Source organism: Tiliqua scincoides, chromosome 2, assembly GCF_035046505.1.
Source record: "Tiliqua scincoides isolate rTilSci1 chromosome 2, rTilSci1.hap2, whole genome shotgun sequence".
Classification (NCBI taxonomy): Eukaryota; Metazoa; Chordata; class Lepidosauria; order Squamata; family Scincidae; genus Tiliqua; species Tiliqua scincoides.
In genome coordinates this window covers 202796204-202817332 of record NC_089822.1, presented here as the reverse complement: position 1 = coordinate 202817332, position 21129 = coordinate 202796204, and the positions used below count along the sequence as shown (strand labels likewise).

General features: G+C 40.9%; 1 protein-coding gene across 2 annotated transcripts in view; it reads left to right on the top strand.

Moving 5' to 3' along the window:
- Positions 1-20364, top strand: part of USP4 (ubiquitin specific peptidase 4) — a 47273-nt gene extending 26909 nt beyond the window's left edge. The window contains exons 14-22 of one of the 2 annotated variants that reach the window (XM_066613865.1): positions 5520-5711; positions 6710-6792; positions 7766-7984; positions 8064-8134; positions 8836-8951; positions 11968-12117; positions 15061-15164; positions 16687-16775; positions 19775-20364. In XM_066613865.1, coding sequence (XP_066469962.1) covers positions 5520-5711; positions 6710-6792; positions 7766-7984; positions 8064-8134; positions 8836-8951; positions 11968-12117; positions 15061-15164; positions 16687-16775; positions 19775-19894 — 1144 coding nt within the window. In that variant the 3' untranslated portion in view covers positions 19895-20364. Of the gene's footprint in view, positions 1-1154; positions 1272-5519; positions 5712-6709; positions 6793-7765; positions 7985-8063; positions 8135-8835; positions 8952-11967; positions 12118-15060; positions 15165-16686; positions 16776-19774 lie in introns of those variants that run through there. The other variant, XM_066613866.1, reaches the window with a different exon arrangement.
- Positions 20365-21129: the final 765 nt, after the last annotated feature.

Sequence of the window (21129 nt, the reverse complement as noted above, 5' to 3'; positions counted from 1 at the left end):
TCACAGTAACATACTTGTCAGGTTTAGCAGTTTTTTAAAAAGCACAGTAAAAAAGGAAAGCCCATTTAAAAATCACAGTTCCTAACTCTGTGGCCAACCGCTAACCATAGTTTGTAAGTTCAGACATCACATGAAACCACAGTTTGTTCTTCCTTTACCCCAGTTTGGTGTAAGGTCTGAACTGAGCCACTATGTAAATCTGTAGCAGTTTCCAAGAGGTGTCCATAAAAATTTTTTAGACAGATATGCCTATTATAAAGTGGAAAAATGGCACAACTGTCTGGCTTGGTGAGTAAATGGAGTAATGTTCTCACAGAGTAGTTTTTCTACCAGTGTACTGTAGTTTGTTTACTATTCCAGTGAGATGTGAACTGGGGAAACTCTCAAAGTGATTTACATAACATTATCCTTCTGTGGATTCTTATGATCCACCTATGTGACTTTTCAAATGTGTTTTGCACTGTCCTGCATTGGAAGGCCTATAGCTTGGAGTTCACAATTTAGATCTGGCAAACAGTGCAGGGGGAGAGAAGATGAAACTTGTGCATGCACATACCACTGGTCTGATCAAAATTGGAGGCCACCCAGCTGCTTTTAAGCAGGGAAAATGAGAGATCCAATCACAGATTTCCTGTGTCTCAGGTGTTTAGTCCTTGGATCAGTCTATCAAGTTTGTGTTTTTGTTTTCAATGACTCTTAGGTCACTCTAGGCTGCAAATGCTGGAAATTACTCCCCCCCCCCCATTTTGTAATACAGCTTGTTGCTAGCAGAAATACTGATATTTGATTTCAGAAATCTCCCTGTTGAACTTGTCCCCAGGCCTGTCATGCATCACAGTCAGTTACTGGAGGATTGGTTATTCTGGCATGGACAGAGGAATTGGGGTTTGAGTATAAGAAAGTGTGATGCTCAAGTTCAGAGGTTTACAATAATACTGTGGATTAGAATGCTGCTCTTGAGATCAACAATTCTGAGCAAAAATATTCTTTCTGAAAGTTTAGTGGACAGATTGGAACAAAGGTGATCTGCAAATCAGTCTGACAAAACTACATCAAGAATGGGTCACTTGTGCTGAATGCCCCTCTTTTGTCCAAGCTAAACTAAAAGGGGCATTCAGCACACAGCCCAGACACTTACTATCTTTCTTCCTTAGGTTCCATGATGTCCAGCCCCACTAGGCTCCTGCTCCGATGTAACGCCCCAGGATGCATCATTATGGTGATCTCATATCACCCAGGATCCTGCTGGAGCACGGAGCCAGCCTACAAGGGGTCAGGTAAGTGTCTCTGTCCAGTTACATTGCACAAGTATGCAAAGTTCTTGCTGAGTTTTTTTTCTTTTTTTCCCAATTTGGTCTTCAGTTTTGCAGACTGAGAGAGATTAATATGTTTGAGTGCCTCTGTTCTCTTCCCTGGGTAATGGAGGCATTCAGCATATATGTAATTCAGATTGATGGAACTTTGCCAGACTGATTTGCAGGTCATCTTTAACTTACAGGCATGCGGGAAATGTTAGCATTAAATGTTGTTTATCCTCCTGTCAACCATTTTACTCTGTTTTTGTGCTTCTTACCTTGCACTTCAGAAGTGCTTTGGACTGATAGAATATCGAATCATTCTGGGATTTGAACTGAGTATCTGAAACATAAGACTTGTCTTACTGGATCAGAGAAACTACTGTGTTCTTATTCTAGAAACAGTCTGTATCTGAGATGTTTTGGGGGGAAATATTGTAAAACAGAAAACTAGAATAGAATATGACCTTGGAAGGAATGCTTTCTTGAAGATTGTGCATCTTGAAGTAAAATGGTCTTGAGTTGTTTTCCTGTTTACCATAGGAGTGGCTGTGGTTTGCTACACTCCTTCTTGTGTTTGGTGTAGGAAATGTTAGCTTCTCATCTGACAGCTTAGCTGAAGACTCATCTTTTAATACTTCTATATAACACTTTTGAGTGTACAGAGTGCTTTGTGGCCATTATCTTGATTTAATCCTTACAACCATTCTGTGAAGGGAGTAAGCATCCCTGTTGCATCTGGAGAGCTGAGGCTGAGAGGAAGTGTCTTCCCTAAGGCTACCTAGTGAGAATACATGGCAGAGGTGAGATTTCATAGAATGATGGAAGATGTCCAAGGTCATCCAAATCCCTGGCAGAAGCAAGAAAATCCCTTCTAGAGTGTCCCCAAAAGATGCTTGTCAAGCCATCACTTTTCTCAGTACAGGTGGAGCCTATTTATCCGTGTTAGTTCTGTTCCGTGACTTGGCACAATTAACAAAAAAACACGTTGTGCTAAATTCCATAGAGTTGTGCAAATACACTGCAGCCTGACACTTCCGGATGGAAGGAAACTAAAGCAGCTGTTATCTATCCCCTCCCCTCCCCTCCGTACTCAGCCTTCCCTATTGCCAGCTGCCCGGTTTCTTTCACATGGGATGCTGATCTTTTAAGAGTCCAGCCCTGTGCGTTTCTACTCAGAAGTAAGCCCCATTGTAGTCAATGGGGCTTACTCCTAGGGAAGTGTGGAGAGTACTGTAGGCTACATCTCATGCTTTGCTTGGTGGGAAGGCTTGCTTGTGTCGGTGATTGCCTGCACCATCTCAATGGGGGGGGGGGATTTGGCAACCACTCCCTGGGTTTTTTAAAGCAATCCCCTCTGTTGCTACCACACCTGCCCCTGTGTGAGTGAGTGAGTGAGTGAGTGAGTGAGTGAGTGAGTGAGTGAGAGAGAGAGCTCCACCTTGCTGCACGTGTTCCGGCTGCAGAGATTTTCGACCCCCCCTTCCCCTCTTCAGCCTCTTTGCTGGCTCAGGGGCTCCAGGAGTGTTACTGTTCCTTTGCAAGGGGAACCTCTTCCAGGGCCATTTCCCTGCCTGGGTGAGGCAGGGCCTTTTTGCAGTGTTTTGGGCTGCCTGGAAATGGAGCAAGATGCCAGCGCAGGGCAAAGGAGGCAAAGGTGTGTGTGACTTTCGGTTCCCCCACCCCATTCGCTTTGAGACAAATCCGCAGATGAAAAATCCATGGATAAATGGGCTGCACCTGTAATTGGTTCCATTGTTGAACTGCTCTTACTTTTAAGCTGCAGGAGAGGAGACTTTGGTTACCTATCAGTGCTAGGTAACCAGAACCTCCTCTCCTGCAGCTTAAGCCAATTCAGTCTAGTTCTGCTTTCTGGGGCAGCAAAGAACAAATCTTCGTCTTCTTCCATATGACAGCCCTTCATGTCCCCCCTCCGCCTTCTCTTCTCCTGGGTAAGCATACCACATCCTATCAATCGTTCCTCACAGAACTTGTTTACAAGACCCTTGGCCATTTTCATTGTTGGTCTCTGTTCAGTTTGGCTGCATCCTCCTTAAAATGTGGTGCCCAGGACTGGACACTGTAGTCTGGATGAGATTGAGCAGTGCAGAGTCAAGTGGAAGCATTGCTTCTTGAGACTTGGAAGTTGTTGTTTTATAAATGTAGCCTAAAAATGTGTCTTTGCAGCCTAGTCACACCAGACTCCTGTTCAACTTGTGATTCATTGCAACACTGAGATCCCTTTTGCCTATTGTACTGCCAAGCCCAGAAGTGCCCATTCTGTGCCTTTAATCATTTTGCCTGAGTACAGAACCTTGCATTTGTCTCTGTTGAACTTCACTTTGTGAGTTTCTGCCCAGTATTCCTTCTGTCAAGAGCCTCCTGAATACTTCTGCTGTCTTCTGCAGTGTTAGGGCCCAATCCTATCCAATTTCCAGTGCCAGTGCAGTCGTGCCAACAGGGCATGCACTGCATCCTGTGGTGGAGAGGCAGTCACAGAGGCCTCCTCAAGGTATGGGAACATTTGTTCCCTTACCTTGGGTTTGCATTGCAGCTGCACTGGTGCTGGAAAACTGGATAGGATTGGGCCCTAACACTGCAGAAGATGGTAGAAGCATTCAGGAGGATCTTGATAGAAGGAATCCCAGTTTAGTGATAAGGCTTTCATTTATTCCTTCATCAAAGTGATAGATAAAGATATTGAAGAGAACTAGGTTCAAGACACAGTCCTGGGGTACTCCACTCAAAACTGAAGGAGAAAATGTCCACATGTTAAATCATGGTCCCTTGAATCAAGAGTTCACTGTATAATTTTTCTCTTTCCTGAGTGAAGTAACAGTATCCTTTCCCATAGTAATTGCCATTATGTTATACAAGATGATCATGTCTCTCCCCATGTCCAGATTGTCTATTACTTTTCCTTGAGAACTGAACTACATATTTATTATGCATATTTTTAAAGGACTGAGGGCAGCTGCTTCCAAGCAAAGCAGTTTCAGTTGGAGTGACTTGTAGCAGTATGGGGAGTGCTTAGCTATCCCCACCCTTGTTGCATTTTTTTCACTGCAATCCCCTCACCCCCAGTGGTGGTCTAGATGTGGTCATGCAGTGGAGAAGCAGCTGGGGGAAAGGTCTTAACCTCACAGATTTCTTCAATCTGATGTTGTTTTGATTGAAAGAAGTGCCTACTGGTGTTCTGTTATGGTTATTTGTGAGGAAAGTGTAGTTGAGTCATGAAAGTTTACCTTAATATTCTTATTCATTATATTCCCACTTAGAAGAGCATAACATCTCAGAACTGTTCTTAAGATCTGAACTACTGTCAGATTAAAACTATCGAGTATTATGTCAGAAATATATTTGGAAGCAGTATTTCATATGACAATCCTGTTGCAGTGGAGAATGGCAGAGATGCATAAATTGGAGGTTCTTTAAATTAAATGACAGATCCTGAAATTGGATTTTCTCTCTCTTCCTTGTTCAACCGTTTTTTTTTTTCACTTTGGAAGATGAAAGGCTTCCCATCTAGTAGTCCTAGCAGTGTGCCCTAGCCCTAGTGGACATGTTTTGCCTGACAGAAATTCTACTTAGTGACTTGCAGTAACCTCTCACGATTTCTGAGTATGTAGGGAAAGTGCCAATAGATGGAAGGACTTTCACAACATACAAGGTTCATGGTGGTGATAAGGGACAAAATTGAATGGCTTGCAGTAGATTGTAGATGTTAATGAGACTTGCCTGTCCCCTATCCTTGGAAATTGTGGCTGAGGGAAGAATAGTTTCTTCACTTTCTTTATCCCACAGTCTGCCCCTTTGTCCCTATGTCCTCCCCTCTGCCTTTCTGTTGCTTTTCAGACTTTGCTCTCCTCTAGGTGTTATCTGACCCTTTAATCAACTTGGAGTAAGAGGCAATAGTACTATTATGTTTTCCTAAAAAGATCATGGGAAATTAAAATGGCATTTCACTAGCACAATCTAGTCCTTGCAAGACTGATTATGTGAGTGCAGTGATCATTTAGATTGTAAGCCTACAGGCCGGACTATGTGCAAATGGTTTATTGGTGCTAGTAATTTTAGCAAATTTAATTGGTGGGAATTGTGACTGGTTTAGGGCAGAGCAGGGAGGAGACTAGAGCCAACAGCTCCTGCAAGAGCTGTGATACAAAAATGAATTGAATTGAAATTCAATTGAATTGAAATTGCCTACTTTTCTCTTTCATGCAGATATGAAGTTTGTAAGTCAACTGAGGATGGTGCTGAATGTGTCACTCTTTCAGTTTACTTCCGAGAAAAGAAAGCAAGACAATCCAGCGGTACTCCAGGGACTGTTCTCTATGGCCAACCATTACTCTTAGCTTTTCCCAAACACAAGCTCACCTTAGACTACTTGTACAGTGTTATATTGGAGCGAATTAGGTGAGTACTACAGGACCCAGATTAAAAAACAGGGGCAGCACCAAGACAAAGTGGTGGTACAAGGGGGCAAAATTTCAGATAGGTGCTTGGAGCAGAAGAGATTTATTAAATGGTACACTTGTGCCTCATGTGTTTTGGCCTCAGCTCTCCCTTAAGACACAAAAAGAAACATAATATGGTATCTTTATTAAGGAAGTGGGATATGTATGTGGTTCTTCCCCCCTATCTTAACATGGCAAAAAAACTGTAAAGCATTATCATGAAGCTCTTTCTGAAAACTGCAAGTGCTTTCATAGTTTCTACAAGTGTGTCATTTAATATTTCCTTCTGTCAAAGGTTGACAAATACAAAATCTTCCTCAAAAGAAGCCTGTCTAGTCCCAAAGCAAAATAAGAGAGAATGCAAGAGGTGCCTTACTGGATCAGACCAAGGTCCAGCTCTGTATTACCCACTGTAGCTAGATGCCTCTGGAAGCTCACAAGCAGTGCATGAAGGGGATGGCAATATATACAGCTTCTCTATAAGGAGGTTCCATAGCTGAACACAATTGATTAATCTGGGTTCCATTAATGTGTTTAAGTCTTTTTAAAAATGTCTTTTAAACTAGTGACAATCAACTAATGACCATTCCCTCTTCAATTATGTATTGTGTACTAAGATAGTACTCTTTTTTACTTAATGCCACAAACTTTCTGAAAATTCATTTTCTTCTCTGTCAGTAGAAGACTCATGGTAATAATTATAAGAATAAACAAATATAAAATAATGACGCCTGGTGACATTCAATTCTTTAATCTCAGTTTGCTTTTTAATGGGTTGATATAGCTTCCCAATTTTTTTTTAATGGGGAGTTAAGGACACTTTATACATGCGTTACCTATCTTGAATGGGACAATCACTAATTGGCCTTACTTGTTGGGCAGTTGGATAAACTCTAGTACAGGTACTATGCCACTCTTGCCTTTGGTGTTTAATTTTTAAAAACCTATTTATTTCAGCCGCTATGTAAAACTTTCTCTGATGAATGAATGTTCTGATGTATGCAGTGCAACATGCAATGGCTCCAGCAGTGCATCTGAAGGTGAATATTTGTAATACTAAAATCTAACTTGATGTGTCTTCTTTTTTTGGTGGACATTGGAATTTATTATGGTATTACTGTTGCTGTTAAGAACACTTATATACCATTTTTCAGCGTTCACTAAGTGGTTTACATAGCTAAATAAGTGACTTCTTATCTCAAAAGGGCTCACAATCTTAAAGATGCAGAAGAAACACATTGCCACTGAAAAACACTGTACCGTGTTGAATAGCAACAGTTGCTGTCCCCGCTGTACTGCTTTGCACAGTTAGAAGGGCTCTGACTGTATAGGTCTTTGATCAGATCCAAGGGAGAGAGGCAGGAGTGGAATTATATTATGGCCTTGAAACAAAGTGGAATACAGTTGCTTAAAGACAGCAAGGGATATTTGAAGAGGAGGAGGCTGTTTGAAAGATGAGATATCATATCTTCAACCCAACACAATCACTTGTTGTTCCTCAGATAACTTACCGAAACTACACTCCTATATGCACTTTTATAGGAGTAGGTCACTTTGAATTCAGTGAGACCTAATTCTATGTAGATATTCATAGGATTGCACTATAAAACTGTTAAAATGAACCGCATATCAGATAAGCCTTGTTTCTTCTCTGATGTAGAGCCAAACTACATGTTACTTTAGACATGCCTCTGGCATACTTAATTTTTATTTGCTAGGTTGCAGTTGGGGGGGGGGGTGATCAGGATGACGATGGGTCAAAAGGTTGAAGCTTCTCATACCATGATCCTAAACCAGATCAGGTTACCTGAAGCTGCTAGTAAGCATGTTGATGTCAATTATTTGTTTGATCTAGCTTGTAGTTTGGCCCTTAGCTTACATGCCTCTCAAACCTGGTATTTTTAATCAATTGCTCATCAGTTCTTCAGGCATGGGATATAGCAAATGCTATTTTAGCCTAACTATGTGGAGCAAAGTAGGGGAAATACCACTAATCTCTGAAATGTATTTCAGGTGAAGTTGAAGAGATGGAACATCAGAATGGAGATCAAGAAAGCAAGGAGAAAGTATTAGATAAGAATGCCTACCAGTCAGAAGACTTTGTCCAGGATGAGTTGGGAAAAGAGGGCCTATGCCAGAGGAAGTATCTCTTCAGCTTCAGTCTTGTGAACTCCTATGGGACGTCTGAGATAAACTCCATTACCACAGAGGGGAAAATCCTCAAACTGAATTGTAGGCATCCCCTCGAAATGTTTCCCCTCAACTTCTCTTATTTGGCAGATTAACAAGCTAATCTTGTTTTCTTTTTCAGCCCATGCTACCGTTGCTATTGACTGGGATTCTGACGCACGGAAGTTGCTTTTTGATGAACAAGAGGCTCAGGTGACTAGCTTTTCCTTCTTTCAGGGGCAGTACTGTGTGCTAGAGTTCCTTTGTTTGTACTGAATTAGTATTTTTGTTTACCATGTCAGTTTTTCTTTTCATGACATATGACCTCTTTAGTATTATATTTTTTAACATTTCATTGTACAGTGGGCCCTCCATTCCAGGATCCCCCATGGATAATGAAATCCAAGGTGAGGCCTATGCCAGCAAATTGGAAGGCACTTCCAGCCATGTCCAGAAGGTCCTCTGCAGCCCTCCAGCCATGGGCTTGGCATCTGTGGATATTCAAAATCTACAGAGACCGAGCCTGCGGATAAGGAGGCTGTACTCATTTCAGTACACCCACTGTGCTCATTTCTCTGAACGTTTTCCTAATGCAGATGCAGTTGTGCTTTTATATCAACAATTCTATTAACTGTTTTAAACCCTATTAACCTGTACCAGCTGATGATAGTGCTTTGAAGAACAATTCTGAAGAAACTTACATTTGCTTTTAGGCTGTGCTAGATCACAAAAGATGGCACAGGGACATGAGTAAAGCATAGGAAGGAGTCACCAAACCTAGAGAGGAGGGCAGAAAACCAAGTATAGATAAAGTGTGGACTTGTTTGTCCTGCCTTTGTAACTTATTGGTGTTTGGAAGAATTTAATGTGCATTTTACACTGGGAAAAATATGTATTTGTTTTTATTTTGATAGGCATTTGAAAAACATAGCAGTATGTTCCAACCACAGAAGAAGAAAACTACTGTAGCTCTTAGAGATTGCATAGAACTCTTCACTACTATGGAAACTCTTGGTGAACATGATCCCTGGTAGGTCTTAGATACAATCCAGATATGTGATTTCTGACTACTAGTACTTCAATAAAATTCCTTTATTTGCATTTTACTGTTCAGAGAACATTAAAATAAATATATAAAATAGAACAAATACCAAAAAAAAAAAAAAAAAAGACTGGTTCACACAATCATTCTGAAGTCACTTCATTTCACATGGTGAAACTGTCTAGAAAAGCGCATGGAGATTATGTGGCCTTAAATGCCCAAAAGACCTCTTCAGCCATTATTCAATATATGAAAACGAAAGGAGGGCATTATCTCCCTGCTGCTCTCAGGTTATTTCGAGCAAAGACACTGGCTCAGTTATTGTATGGTTCCCAACTTGGGCCACCCCCAAATATTAAGACACTGGAGAGGGTGCAATCAAAGTTCCTGAGGGCAGTACTGGAGGTCCCAAGAGACATATCTAATGTCAAGCTGCGCCTGGAGTCAGGCCAGATTAAAATAGAGGCTAAGATCTGGCTAGCTCTTCTTTTATACTGGCTTAAACTCCGGTATTTACCAGCTGGCCTTGCTCCCCTAGTCCTGTATGATACCCATAGGTCCAGTTGGATACACTCAATAGAACAGAAATTAGCTGTTCTAGGCTTTTCTGTAGTAATTTTATTAGATATGGGTTATGAAAGGGCGAAGACAGCCATTAAACAACGTATCTTGGATACGGAAATGCAGAATGACATTTCTAATGTCTCTGAATTCTATGTTAGGGAAGATCGTAAGTATATTGTTGATGTCCCACATTACCTTGCCCAGCTGGAGAACTATAAGTATAGAAGAGCCTTTACATTGGCTCGCCTTAGAGGACTCCCCTAAGCAGTGTCAGAGGGACGATATAAAAGGATACCTTGGACTCAACGACTATGTCCCTGTGGATCAGAAGATGTTGAAACTATCGAACATGTACTTTTTCATTGTTCCTTTTATAGGGACTTTCGTGCTAGTCTTATTATACCATTGCTGACCCATTTTATGGGATGTACACAACAACAATATATGAATTTGTTGCTGTCTGGTGCAAATCTAGGTATTACTTTTAATGTTGCGAAATTTTTTGCTTCAGCGATGCGCATTAGGACATTGATATTGAAAGTGGACTGAATTTAGTAGAGTTGCTGCCTACAATGGATAGTTGCCTCTGAGAATGGGGGTTGGGTTTATTGAAGATTGAGATTGTTTAGCTCGATGTTTTATTTGAATTTTTACTCCTTGTGTAATGTTTTTTAAGTGTACGGTTTTGTATTTTATGTATTTTATGTACTGGTCACTGACCGTAATAAATGAATGATGATGATGGTGAAATTGTGTTGTAAAGGTATCCCTATGTGGACAGTGCTTCCTGGAAAAGTTTCCTTTCACAACACACATATATGTGTGTCATATGTTATGCCACTGTTATGATTGCATACCGCTAGATATGACAGAACTGTACTTGAAGAATTGCTTTGAAGCCACACGTTTTTCCCAAACTCAGCTGATTAAATTTATCAGGGCATTCTAGGTTTCCTACTGTGCCCAGAAGTCCTTGAATCTGTCTCAGCCCAAGAACAAATTCTTAGATTTATCTCTGCCATTGGTTATCATAGTTGAATTCATGCTGTAGCACCAGGTATCTGAACCATCATTTCAGTTCTTTGAGCTTTCAGGGCTCTTTCAGCCTTTCCCCTATCCCTGCATGCTTTTTCACCATAATCTTGGCAAAGTAACTGATCCTACCAGGATCCCACAAGAATTGCTTAGTATAGTTTTATCTGTCGTTAGTTGTTCATGATGGCTAAAAAGAAAATTTCCAGTATTAAGTCCTCATGTGGAGTCCCTAAGAAACATCTTAGATAGTCTTAATTAGAAAGCATGTAACAGTGTTGACTCTCTAACTGCACCTTCTGAATAGCATCATCATTTTACAGTCGGCCTGTAACTTAAGCCTTTTCTGCCCAACGTTGCATATACACAGTGGATCAAATGTGTACACTTGTGGGCTGGGCAGAAATGGGTTAACTTGCACTTATATATCATACACACACTCACATACATGTACACACACACACACCGCTTTTCTTGTATTCAGAGCAGTGTACAACATAAAAATAATACAGAAGATAAAAACATTACAATAAATGAGAACACAACAAATTTTTTTAAAGGTACAAGAGCAGATTTAATATAGCTATAATATAACATAAGCAGCAACAGGAATATAAAATTGAGTCCTAGGAGGTTCTTCGCTCCTTTTAGGCCAATCAAAACAAGTCTTTAAACCCCACTGGAAACTGTGTAACAAGAGGGCTGCCCAGAAGTCTGCTGGTAACTGATTCCAGAGACATGGTGCCACAACAGGAAAGGACCTGCAGCTTGCCACCATTCCCTTGGCTTCAGATGGCAGTGGTATCCTAAGCAGGGCCCTATCCGGTGTTTGTAGGGGACATACAGGATTATATGGGGGAATTCAAGTATACACACTTGGCAAACAAAAAAGAGAGAAAAACCATTTAAATAGTACAGGCAGTTCTGCCATTCCACTAACTAAGTAAATACCCTGGAATGAGCATGAGAATGAAGCTGCTGTTCCTCATTCATCTCAGTTCCCACATACCTTGTAGTGTGATTTTAGTTATTAAAGAGACGGTATGTATTTCGCAGATTTAAGGTAGTTCTGGCTAAATGCAATTTTCCCCTTCCGCACTGACTTCAGAACCTAACCCTTGTGTAAGATGCGAACCAACTGTATTTATGTTATGTGGTGTGAGGAATAAGTGCTCATTATTATTTAGATGTGTACATATTGTTTCTTAAGATATGTGGTATAAAAGATGATCAGATCAACTAATCCAGTAGTTCCTTATTTAGGATATGGGTTCTCTCCCAGTATCATAAGGCAGTGTTCTTAAATTGCATCTATTATGTACAAATGTAATGTTTTTAAAGGGAGAGGAGAGTTTCTACAAATACTTGCTTTTGGTTGATTATATTTCCGCTTATGTTACTCTTTCAGGTTCTGTCCTAACTGCAAGAAACATCAGCAGGCCACCAAGAAATTTGATCTTTGGTCACTTCCACGTATTTTGGTGGTGCATTTAAAGCGTTTCTCTTATAACAGATACTGGAGGGATAAGCTTGACGCTGTGGTTGAATTCCCAATCAGGTATTTTCAAGTCAATTTTTTAAGTCAATTAGTGACACGAGCAAATACACCTCTTAATCTGGGCTCTGTGATTGGAGATTCCACTTGAAACTAGAACTTGTCTTTGAGCCTAGGCTGAATCCTTAGCCTTCAAAATGTAATGATGTAGAAATTTTTTTTTAACTTTATTTTGTGCAACAGAAAAAAGCATACATAAATGTGATCATTATAAATTTTCCAGTTACCCAAAAAGAAAAGGGGGGAAAAGGATATATCAACAGTCTACAATATGCATCTACATGCTACATGCAGTTTTAAATGTTTTGTTGAAGAATGGCCTCCAGATAGTTTCAAATTTGTCCACACATAATTGCTATCTATAAGCCATTCGCTCAAAAACTGGTAGGATCATCCATCCATTGAGCATAGGTCAGTGGGCTACATTCCTTCCTATTAAGTACTATATGTCTTTTTGCCATTGTGAGGGTCCAGAGAGTACACTTTTGTTGACCTGTTGTTAATCACCAAATGTCAGGTAAATAGTTTAGAATTACATACATATATGCTAATATCACCAATTGCTATAACACTGTTTGAATAATATTAAGAATTTCTCCCCCAGAGTTTACAGTAATTGGACATGACTATAACATATGTGAAAGAGAAGCATCAATACTCCTCCATCGCCAACATCTGGATTCATTATGAAGTTCTTTTGTATATAGTCTCTGTGGTGTCCAATATATCCTAAAAATAATTTTTTTGCTGTATTAAACGTAATAGAAGGTCTATAGATATTGCAGGTACACTCTTCAGTACCACATCCCATTGATTACTCAGGATAGGGCAATCAAATTCCATTTGTCTTGAAGCCCATGTGTATGGTACTTATTACGTGATAATAAATGTTTATAAACAAAAATTGCCAGTATTGTCCTTTCAGAGGACTGGATAAGTATATCTAAAATCACAGGGGCCTGCAAGGCCAATAATGCTTCAGGACCAATTCTAGAAACTGAGTGCCACAATTGTAAGTATTGCCAGGATGCAGTCATTGGAAAATTATATAGCTCCTGTAGTTTCTCAAAGGGAAAAAACTCCTGATCCTGATCAATAGGTTGATCTAACTTAAAAATTGCTCTGTCAGACCTGTTTCTCCATAGAAAAGGTTGCCTAGAAATCTTTTAAGATTGGATTAACCCATAGTGTTAATCTAAAGTGTGAATAGGGATTGAAATCAAATTTTCATGCCTTCATATTCCAAACATACCTAACCAAGTTTAATGCCACAGGTAACTGCCAAATATTGGCATGTTTAGACCCCAAAACGATCCACTTACACTTTGGAGTTAATATGGACATTTCCAACCTAACCCAAGATGTCATTTCTGTTTGTTGATTGTTCCATTTGTTACTAGAGATTAGCAAATATGCACAATGATAAAGACTACAGTCAGGAAGTTCAACCCCCTCCTTTATATGTAGCAGATTTCCATAAAAATTTCCTCTTTAAGATATAAAGTTTGATATATGAGAAAATAGCACATAAAACATATTATGCAGGGTATAACGTTCATTTTTGGTGAATTCTCTTTACCCCATAGAGACATATTTAGAGACGCACATTTATCAAGATCAACTGAGATTTTATGTCAACTTTTCCAGATTCAATTTGATCATCTGCATTATATCTCTAGGAATATAAATACCCAAATATTTAATACAATCCAGACACCATCTAAATTTCCAAAAACTAAATAAGTTTTACAAAATACTCTTTTCCCCCAGGGGCTAACTTCGGATTTACTTCAATTGATAATATAGTATTGATAGAAATTGATTGATACTATTGATAGAAACGTGCCATTCATGTGATGCCTTTGTCAGTCTTAGATTTTTTGACATAGTGTGCTCGACGTAAAATCTGTTGCACAATCAAAACTAAATTAACTTTGGAATCTTGACACACATGCCCACCCAGGACTTGTTTTAGATGTGAACTACACTAGAAACGGGATATATTTTAAGCCCCAGGTTCTGCATCTGTTTTGGCTATTTCTTTCAACTGTGGGGTGCAGGAATTAAGACACTTTGGGCAAAATCCTATCTTGCGCTAGAACAGGCAAGCTAGGAGGGTAAGCCAGCCTTACCCCCAGGGAAGCCATTGTAGCCCCTATGTGTCTCCTCAGACTGGCGCAACCTCCTGAGGATTGCACTCTTTGGTCCAAATCCTAACCAACTTTCCTGGCATAGCTGTGCCAGTGGGACATGTGGATCATCCTGCAGTTGGGTGGCACTCACGGAGCCCTCCTCAAAGTAAGGGAATGTTTGTTCCCTTACCTTGGAGCTGCATTGCCCTTATGTCAGTGCTGGAAAGTGGGTTAGGATTGCGCCCTTTGTCATTTTGTAGCACTAGAATATCCTATCTGTATGGCAAACCCAGCATTGGACCATGCAGCAGTGGCTGCTGAATTACTTTACCCAGACATGGCTTCAGAAAGTAACTCAAGGCTAGTTTACCCTGTCAGCTTTGTTTCTGTGCAGTACTCCAAGTGACCCTAGGAATGTCCGGCCTGAATCAGTTTTTCACAAATACAGCCATCACTGCTTGTGAACAGTTCCCCTGAATGTAATGACTGGAAAATTTGTCACCACAGTTGTGGAAGTCACCATGAATGGATAATCATAGTGGGGACATTGTCTCATGAACGACTATTACCTGATGCTTGTTTGTGAGACACTCTGGAAGTGTTGTGGTGAAATACAAGTGGTCTTGTGAAGTGACTCCCTTGCCAGTCACCATACTTAAAAGAAAAATTGGCACTAGAACAGGACTCTTGAGAATAAACTGTACTGTCTATGGGCTCAGAGAAATTGTTTCTCAGGGCTGATTGTTTGAGGGGGTAATGATACTGTGTTCTGTCATACATTGATTGACCCTCACTTTATTACTCTTACTTCTAGGGATTTGAACATGTCTGAGTTTGTCTGTGACCCAGCAGCAAGCCCATATGTGTATGACCTCATTGCTGTTTCCAATCACTATGGAGGCATGGGCGTGGGCCACTGTGAGTAACTTAGGCGACAGGGTTGTGTCTCCTTTAGCATTTGTCCCATGTGGTGGTGGGGTGTGCTATTTTGGATCGGAGTTGCCGTTTCTCTTGGTCGCTGGCTTGGTCCAGGTGTAGGCGGGTGATTTTCATGTTGCTGTGCAGCATGTCAAGCCAGCACTGCTTTGGTTGGCCCTTCGGTCGTTTGCCATTGACCTCGAACTGAAGGCCCTTCTGCACCAGCATATTACTATTGGCACACAGAACATGGCCGTACTATTGAAGCTGGGCTTCTCTCAACTTGTCAGCGATGGGGGTGATGCCGTACCACTGCTGGATGTTGTCACTGCAGACATGGTCTAAACGAGTGATACCATTGATCAAACAGCAACTTTGTCTCCATGATACCTAGGCCACATTCGGCTTCTCTTGTAACCGGCCAGCATTCAGCTCCATAGAGTGCAACTGGCTTGATGACCATCCAGTAGATCTTTGACTTGAGATAGTTGCTGATCTTCTTGTCGCAGAGGACACCAGTGATCATGTGCCACTTTGTCCAGGCTGCAGCAGGACTGTATAACTGCAGAATTTAAAAATGTGCCTACTAGATAACATGCAAGCTCAAAGGAGACGGTCTTTGTGAAGGACAAATGTAGAGTTCCATTCCTGGCTGTGTGATGTGATTGACCATAGAAAAGGAAAAACAGTTGCTCCTTCTGTAGAAGATGCTTCCGTGATTGAAGCTGAAACTTGTCAGAACTCCATATACTGTCAAACCACTATGTATGTCCGTAGGCTCCACATAATAATAATAATAATAATACTGGTATTTATATACCGCCTTTCTGGTCATCGGATTACTGCTCTGGCTTTATTCAAGGCGGTTCACATAGGCAGGCTATCTCTAAACCCCTGAGGGGATTTTTACAATAACAGAAAGGTTCTATCTAGCTCAGACCTCCTGCCCCCACATCCATGGATTTAACCAACCACAGATTGAAAATGTATTTTAAAAAAATTCATACACCCTGCTGTGGCCTCACATTGCCATTTGTAAAGTACTCAGGGCACTGTATTTCTGCAAGTATTGAAAGATATTTTTCCATGTATAGAGTGAAGGGTTCTTATTTTCCAAATGCTGCTTTTGCTTCTATACCCCTCAAATATGGGATTCCTGTTGCATCAAAAAGGATTGTTGGTACAAGTCATACAGTTGAGCAGTGGATTTATTTATATTTATGTAGTACCATTTATGCTCAGAGGACTTAACATAAATGAGTAACTCGCATCCCAGTCTCCAAGTTAGTAGCTCTCAGTGCTCCTTGTGGTTCTTAGACTCTTGGGTTGCTGTCAGCTAGGCCCATTAAAAAGGCCTATACTTTCTTATACTCAGTAAAAGATTGCCAAGGGTAGTGAAAAGAGAGCTGTATGTTTTAGGCTAGTTATCCACTGAAGACTTGCTTAGTGAACCCCATACTATGCCTCTAAAGCAAACCAATTCTCTTTCTCCCCTTTCTATTCCACCACCCTTTTCTGGCAGATACTGCATATGCGAAAAATAAAATCAATGGCAAGTGGTACTACTTTGATGATAGCAGTGTGTCTCCAGCATCTGAAGACCAAATAGTGGTAAGTAGTTTAAATGGAAAGCTTACTTCAAAGGCCGTTCCTAAGGTGTCATGCAACTTCTAGGATAAATGCATTCAGCAAAATAGTAAAGGAAGTATCAGTGTGTAGTGTGAGATTTATTATTTTTTTTAAGTGGAGTCCATGCAGCAGAAAACCCTTCTTAGATCCCAAGGATTAGTGTGTAAGGATTAGGCCTCAGGATTAGTGTGTAAGTTCTTAGAAATCCAGTCAAAAAGGAGTAGTCTTAAATTATTGTTAAGCATTGCAGATTCATTGGTTTCTCAATGCTTCCCATGTTTTAGTAGATTTTATAGTGATTTGGTGACACTTGTTATTTTTGGACACTTCCAGCCTACCAGAGGACTTTGGGGTGCTGTAGCAGTGACACCATCAAGCAGGAAAAATGTTTAATACCCCCATACAATCAAATCAAATTAATTAAATGAAAAGTTTGAAATAAGTATAAGTTTAAAAATTGTTTTCAAATAAAGAGGCTCTTCTAACCCTCCCAAGCAATTGCTGATGTTAAAAAGAATTCCTCAAACATCCCAAAGGCTACAGTTCTGTCCACTCTTACACAGGATAAGCCCCATAGACTATCATTGTTAAAAGCATATACAGGTCCAAACTTGTTATACACTGATTTTTTTATACATGGATTTGACTCAACACGAATGGTCCCTGCAAATGAGACAGAATGTGCTGATCCCTGGAGAAGGGAAAAAATGCACCCCTTTAAAATGCTTTTTTTACTGTTATAGAGATTTTTTAAGAACATAAGAAAAGCCCCACTGGATCAGGCCATAGGCCCATCTAGTCCAGCTTCCTGTATCTCACAGCAGCCCACCAAATGCCCCAGGGAGCACACCAGATAACAAGAGACCTCTGCCTGGTGCCCTCCCTTGCATCTGGCATTCTGACATAACCCATTTCTAAAATCAGGAGGTTGCGCTTACACATCATGGCTTGTAACCCATAATGGATCTTTCCTCCAGAAACTTGTCCAATCCCCTTTTAAATGTGTCCAGGCCAGTCGCCATCACCACATCCTGTGGCAAAGAGTTCCACAGACCAACCACACAATGAGTAAATAAATATTTTCTTTTGTCTATCCTAACTCTCCTAACACTCAATTTTAGTGGATGTCCCCTGGTTCTGGTGTTATGTGAGAGTGTAAAGAGCATCTTTCTATCCACTCTGTCCATCCCCTGCATAATTTTGTATGTCTCAATCATGTCCCCCCTCAGGCGTCTCTTTTCTAGGCTGAAGAGGCCCAAACGCCGCCGTAGCCTTTCCTCATAAGGAAAGTGCCCCAGCCCCATAATCATCTTAGTCGCTCTCTTTTGCACCTTTTCCATTTCCACTATGTCTTTTTTGAGATGTGGCAACCAGAACTGAACACAATACTCCAGGACACTTTTATCTCAACAGGATTAGAAGGCCCCTTTAAATTAAAGGAAAACAGTCCTTTACAATAGTTAGAGAGGGCAGCCAGCTGACAAACCATCAATCATTCTCTCTCCAAGTGACTGCCTTCCTTCCCCCTGAACATATGAAAGAAAGATAATCCTTTCTAAGCCCCTGGAGGGAGACTGATAGTTGGACTGTTGTCTTAATGACTGTCTTAACATCACAAAGGTCAGCAAGGCTGTTTTTAAATCACCTGAGCAATAGAGCTTTGTTTTTTAAAATTGATTTGCTATAGTGATTTTTGCCATCCATGTACATAATAACCTGTTAAAAGTACAGACCTGTAACATTTTCCCCAAATGCAGTCACATACCATGATAGCATCAAGACTAATACATCAAAAATAAAGTACACATTGAAATGAATGGGGACCCATCTGAAATTGGCTTGTTTCCTGACTGTTTGAGAAGCAGTGATTTAGGGAATGTTTTTGTTTGTTTTGCTCTTTCTACTTCTACTTAAGTCCATTCTGCCAACTTCTCCAATGTAGCAATACCTTAGGATTTTCTTTTCCTTTTCCCTTAAGTAGCTACCAAGCTCCCCCTGCTGGGCATTACTAGTTAACTGTATTCAGTTCTGTCAAATTATGTTTTTGTGGCCATCCAACCAGGTCTAGGCATTTTTCACCTGTTTCCTTGTTATACTTCTCTCCACCCCACCTCATTTTAATTCCTTTTTCTTTTAATAACTGGATTATATTTTTCCTCCTTGCCTGCCTAGTTCATGTTTGCTGGTACTTGAGTGAGTTCGAACTAGAGTAGAACTGGTCCATGTTCTGCCTGGTTTCCCCTGGGATGGTGGCAGCTACTGTCTACCACAGGGGTGCTCAATAGGTGGATCGCGATCTACCGGTAGATTGCGAGGCAAAATGAGTAGATCGCGGAGTGCCGACCCCCCCCTTCAGGTGCCTCTAGGAGGAAACGCCGGGAGTAAGGCCCATTGTACTCAATGGGGCTTACTCCCAGGTAAGTGTGGCTAGGATTGCAGCCTCACAGCCTAATCCTAGGCATGTCTACTCAGGAGTAAGTCCTGTTATACTCAGTAGGGCTCAAGGTACACCAACATACATTGTACACATAAATGTTATATGTTATGATGGTGCGAACATTGTAAAAAAACTGGTAGATCTCCGGGCCTTGCTGGGTTTCAAAGTAGCTCTCGAGCCAAAAAAGTGTGAGCACCCCTGATCTACCAGTTCTCCCCCACCATCCATGTTCAATCACTTACCAGTAAATCAATGAAGCAGAAAACTGGAAGGGGTGCACGGAGTACTAATCACTAGGCACTGATCCCCTAGTCAGCCTCCAGCTTTCCTAATAGCAACCTGGGCTCTCTTTTGCAAAAAGACAGGGTATAAATAATTCAAATAAATTAAATAGCAGGATTATGACCCCCTAGGGGTCTTTGGAGTTATTACAGAGCTGAATATTGCTGTTGGAAGTCCTGAGATTGTTTAGACTTGGAGATGTGTTAGTAACTTATTGTATCATCATACTTTCAATCTGAAACATTTTTTCTATTTTTTGCAGACAAAAGCAGCCTATGTTCTGTTCTACCAGCGCAGAGATAGCAAGTTCAAAAGCGACTCATCTTCTTGCACAAGTGCTGAACTTACATCGGAGGAATGTGATGGCATGGATACTAACTGAGCCTACCTGGAAGTGTTCAAATAGTCAAATTGCTTATTTGAAAATGCATCTGAGATCTGATTTTGTTCTGCCTGTAAGACTTTTACAAAGTCCAGCACTGGAAGGCTCAGTGAGCATTGAAAATTGATAATAGCACAGGAGAAGCATTAAGATGACAACACTTGGGCATATTATAGCCAAAGAGCTTTAAAGACAAATTAAATCTTAGCCATTCAATAAAGTGTTCTCTAAATCTATAGTGTGGAAGAAGCTGTGTGGAAGCAGGAGTTGTGCTGTGTGGCTGGAGTGGCATAATAGGGAATTAGTGGCTGTGTTGGATTACAGGGGAAGCTCAAAATGTGGGCTGTAAATAGGCTAATACTGAGGAGCAATGTGTGTTTTAAGCTCTGTGCATTGTGAAAGATGCATGAGCTGTGCAGTGTCTGGAGTACTGCAGAGGTGTTCATTTGGCATGAGCTTCCATCTCATGTAACACAAATACTGCTTGCAGGCCCATACCAACAAGGCATGGTATGGTGAGCTTGTGGGCAGTAGCCTTCTTGTTTTTTGTCTTTCCCTAGCCCCCTGGTTCACAAACAGGAGTTGCTGACTGATCTCTCTGAGGAGCAGTTCTGATTAACGCTCTTCATCTTCTTGTTACGAGCAGCTTGATTTCACTTGACTTCGGCTTGTTTTGACACTATCAGCACTCTGCTACCACAGAGCTGCTACTGAGAGAGAACTAATGGCTTTGGGAAATAAAAAGCAGCCACCCCACCCCACCTTCCTTGTAGAAGTATTAATCAGCCCATACAGTACTTGACATTAAACCTGTGGGTATTTGCACGCTCTGTTTCTTTCAGCAGTTCGAATTTTCTTGATCTGGTTCACATGGTAACTTGCACACTTTATGATGGGGAGCTTTATCTGTCAGTTTTCCACGTGGCCCATCAGGGAGCTGGAACCATGTTTCCCGGAGGAACAGCCCCCCAAAACAAGTTACAATCTGTTCTGTTCCTGGGCAAAGTCTTAACAGCACCTTGAAAGATTTAGGGCCCCTTCTCTTTGGAAGACTTCACAGAAATGATGTTGACTGGCTTATCTCCATATGAATACCCATTATTTTTTGTTTCTAGCTATTCTTCATAGCTATGTGATAAGTCTCCTCCTGTTGCCCCCAGCCTTTTTAGGCCTTTTTCCATTTGCAAAGAGAGGGCAAAGGGAAATGTTCTCCTCATAGCCACCCACCTCAACAC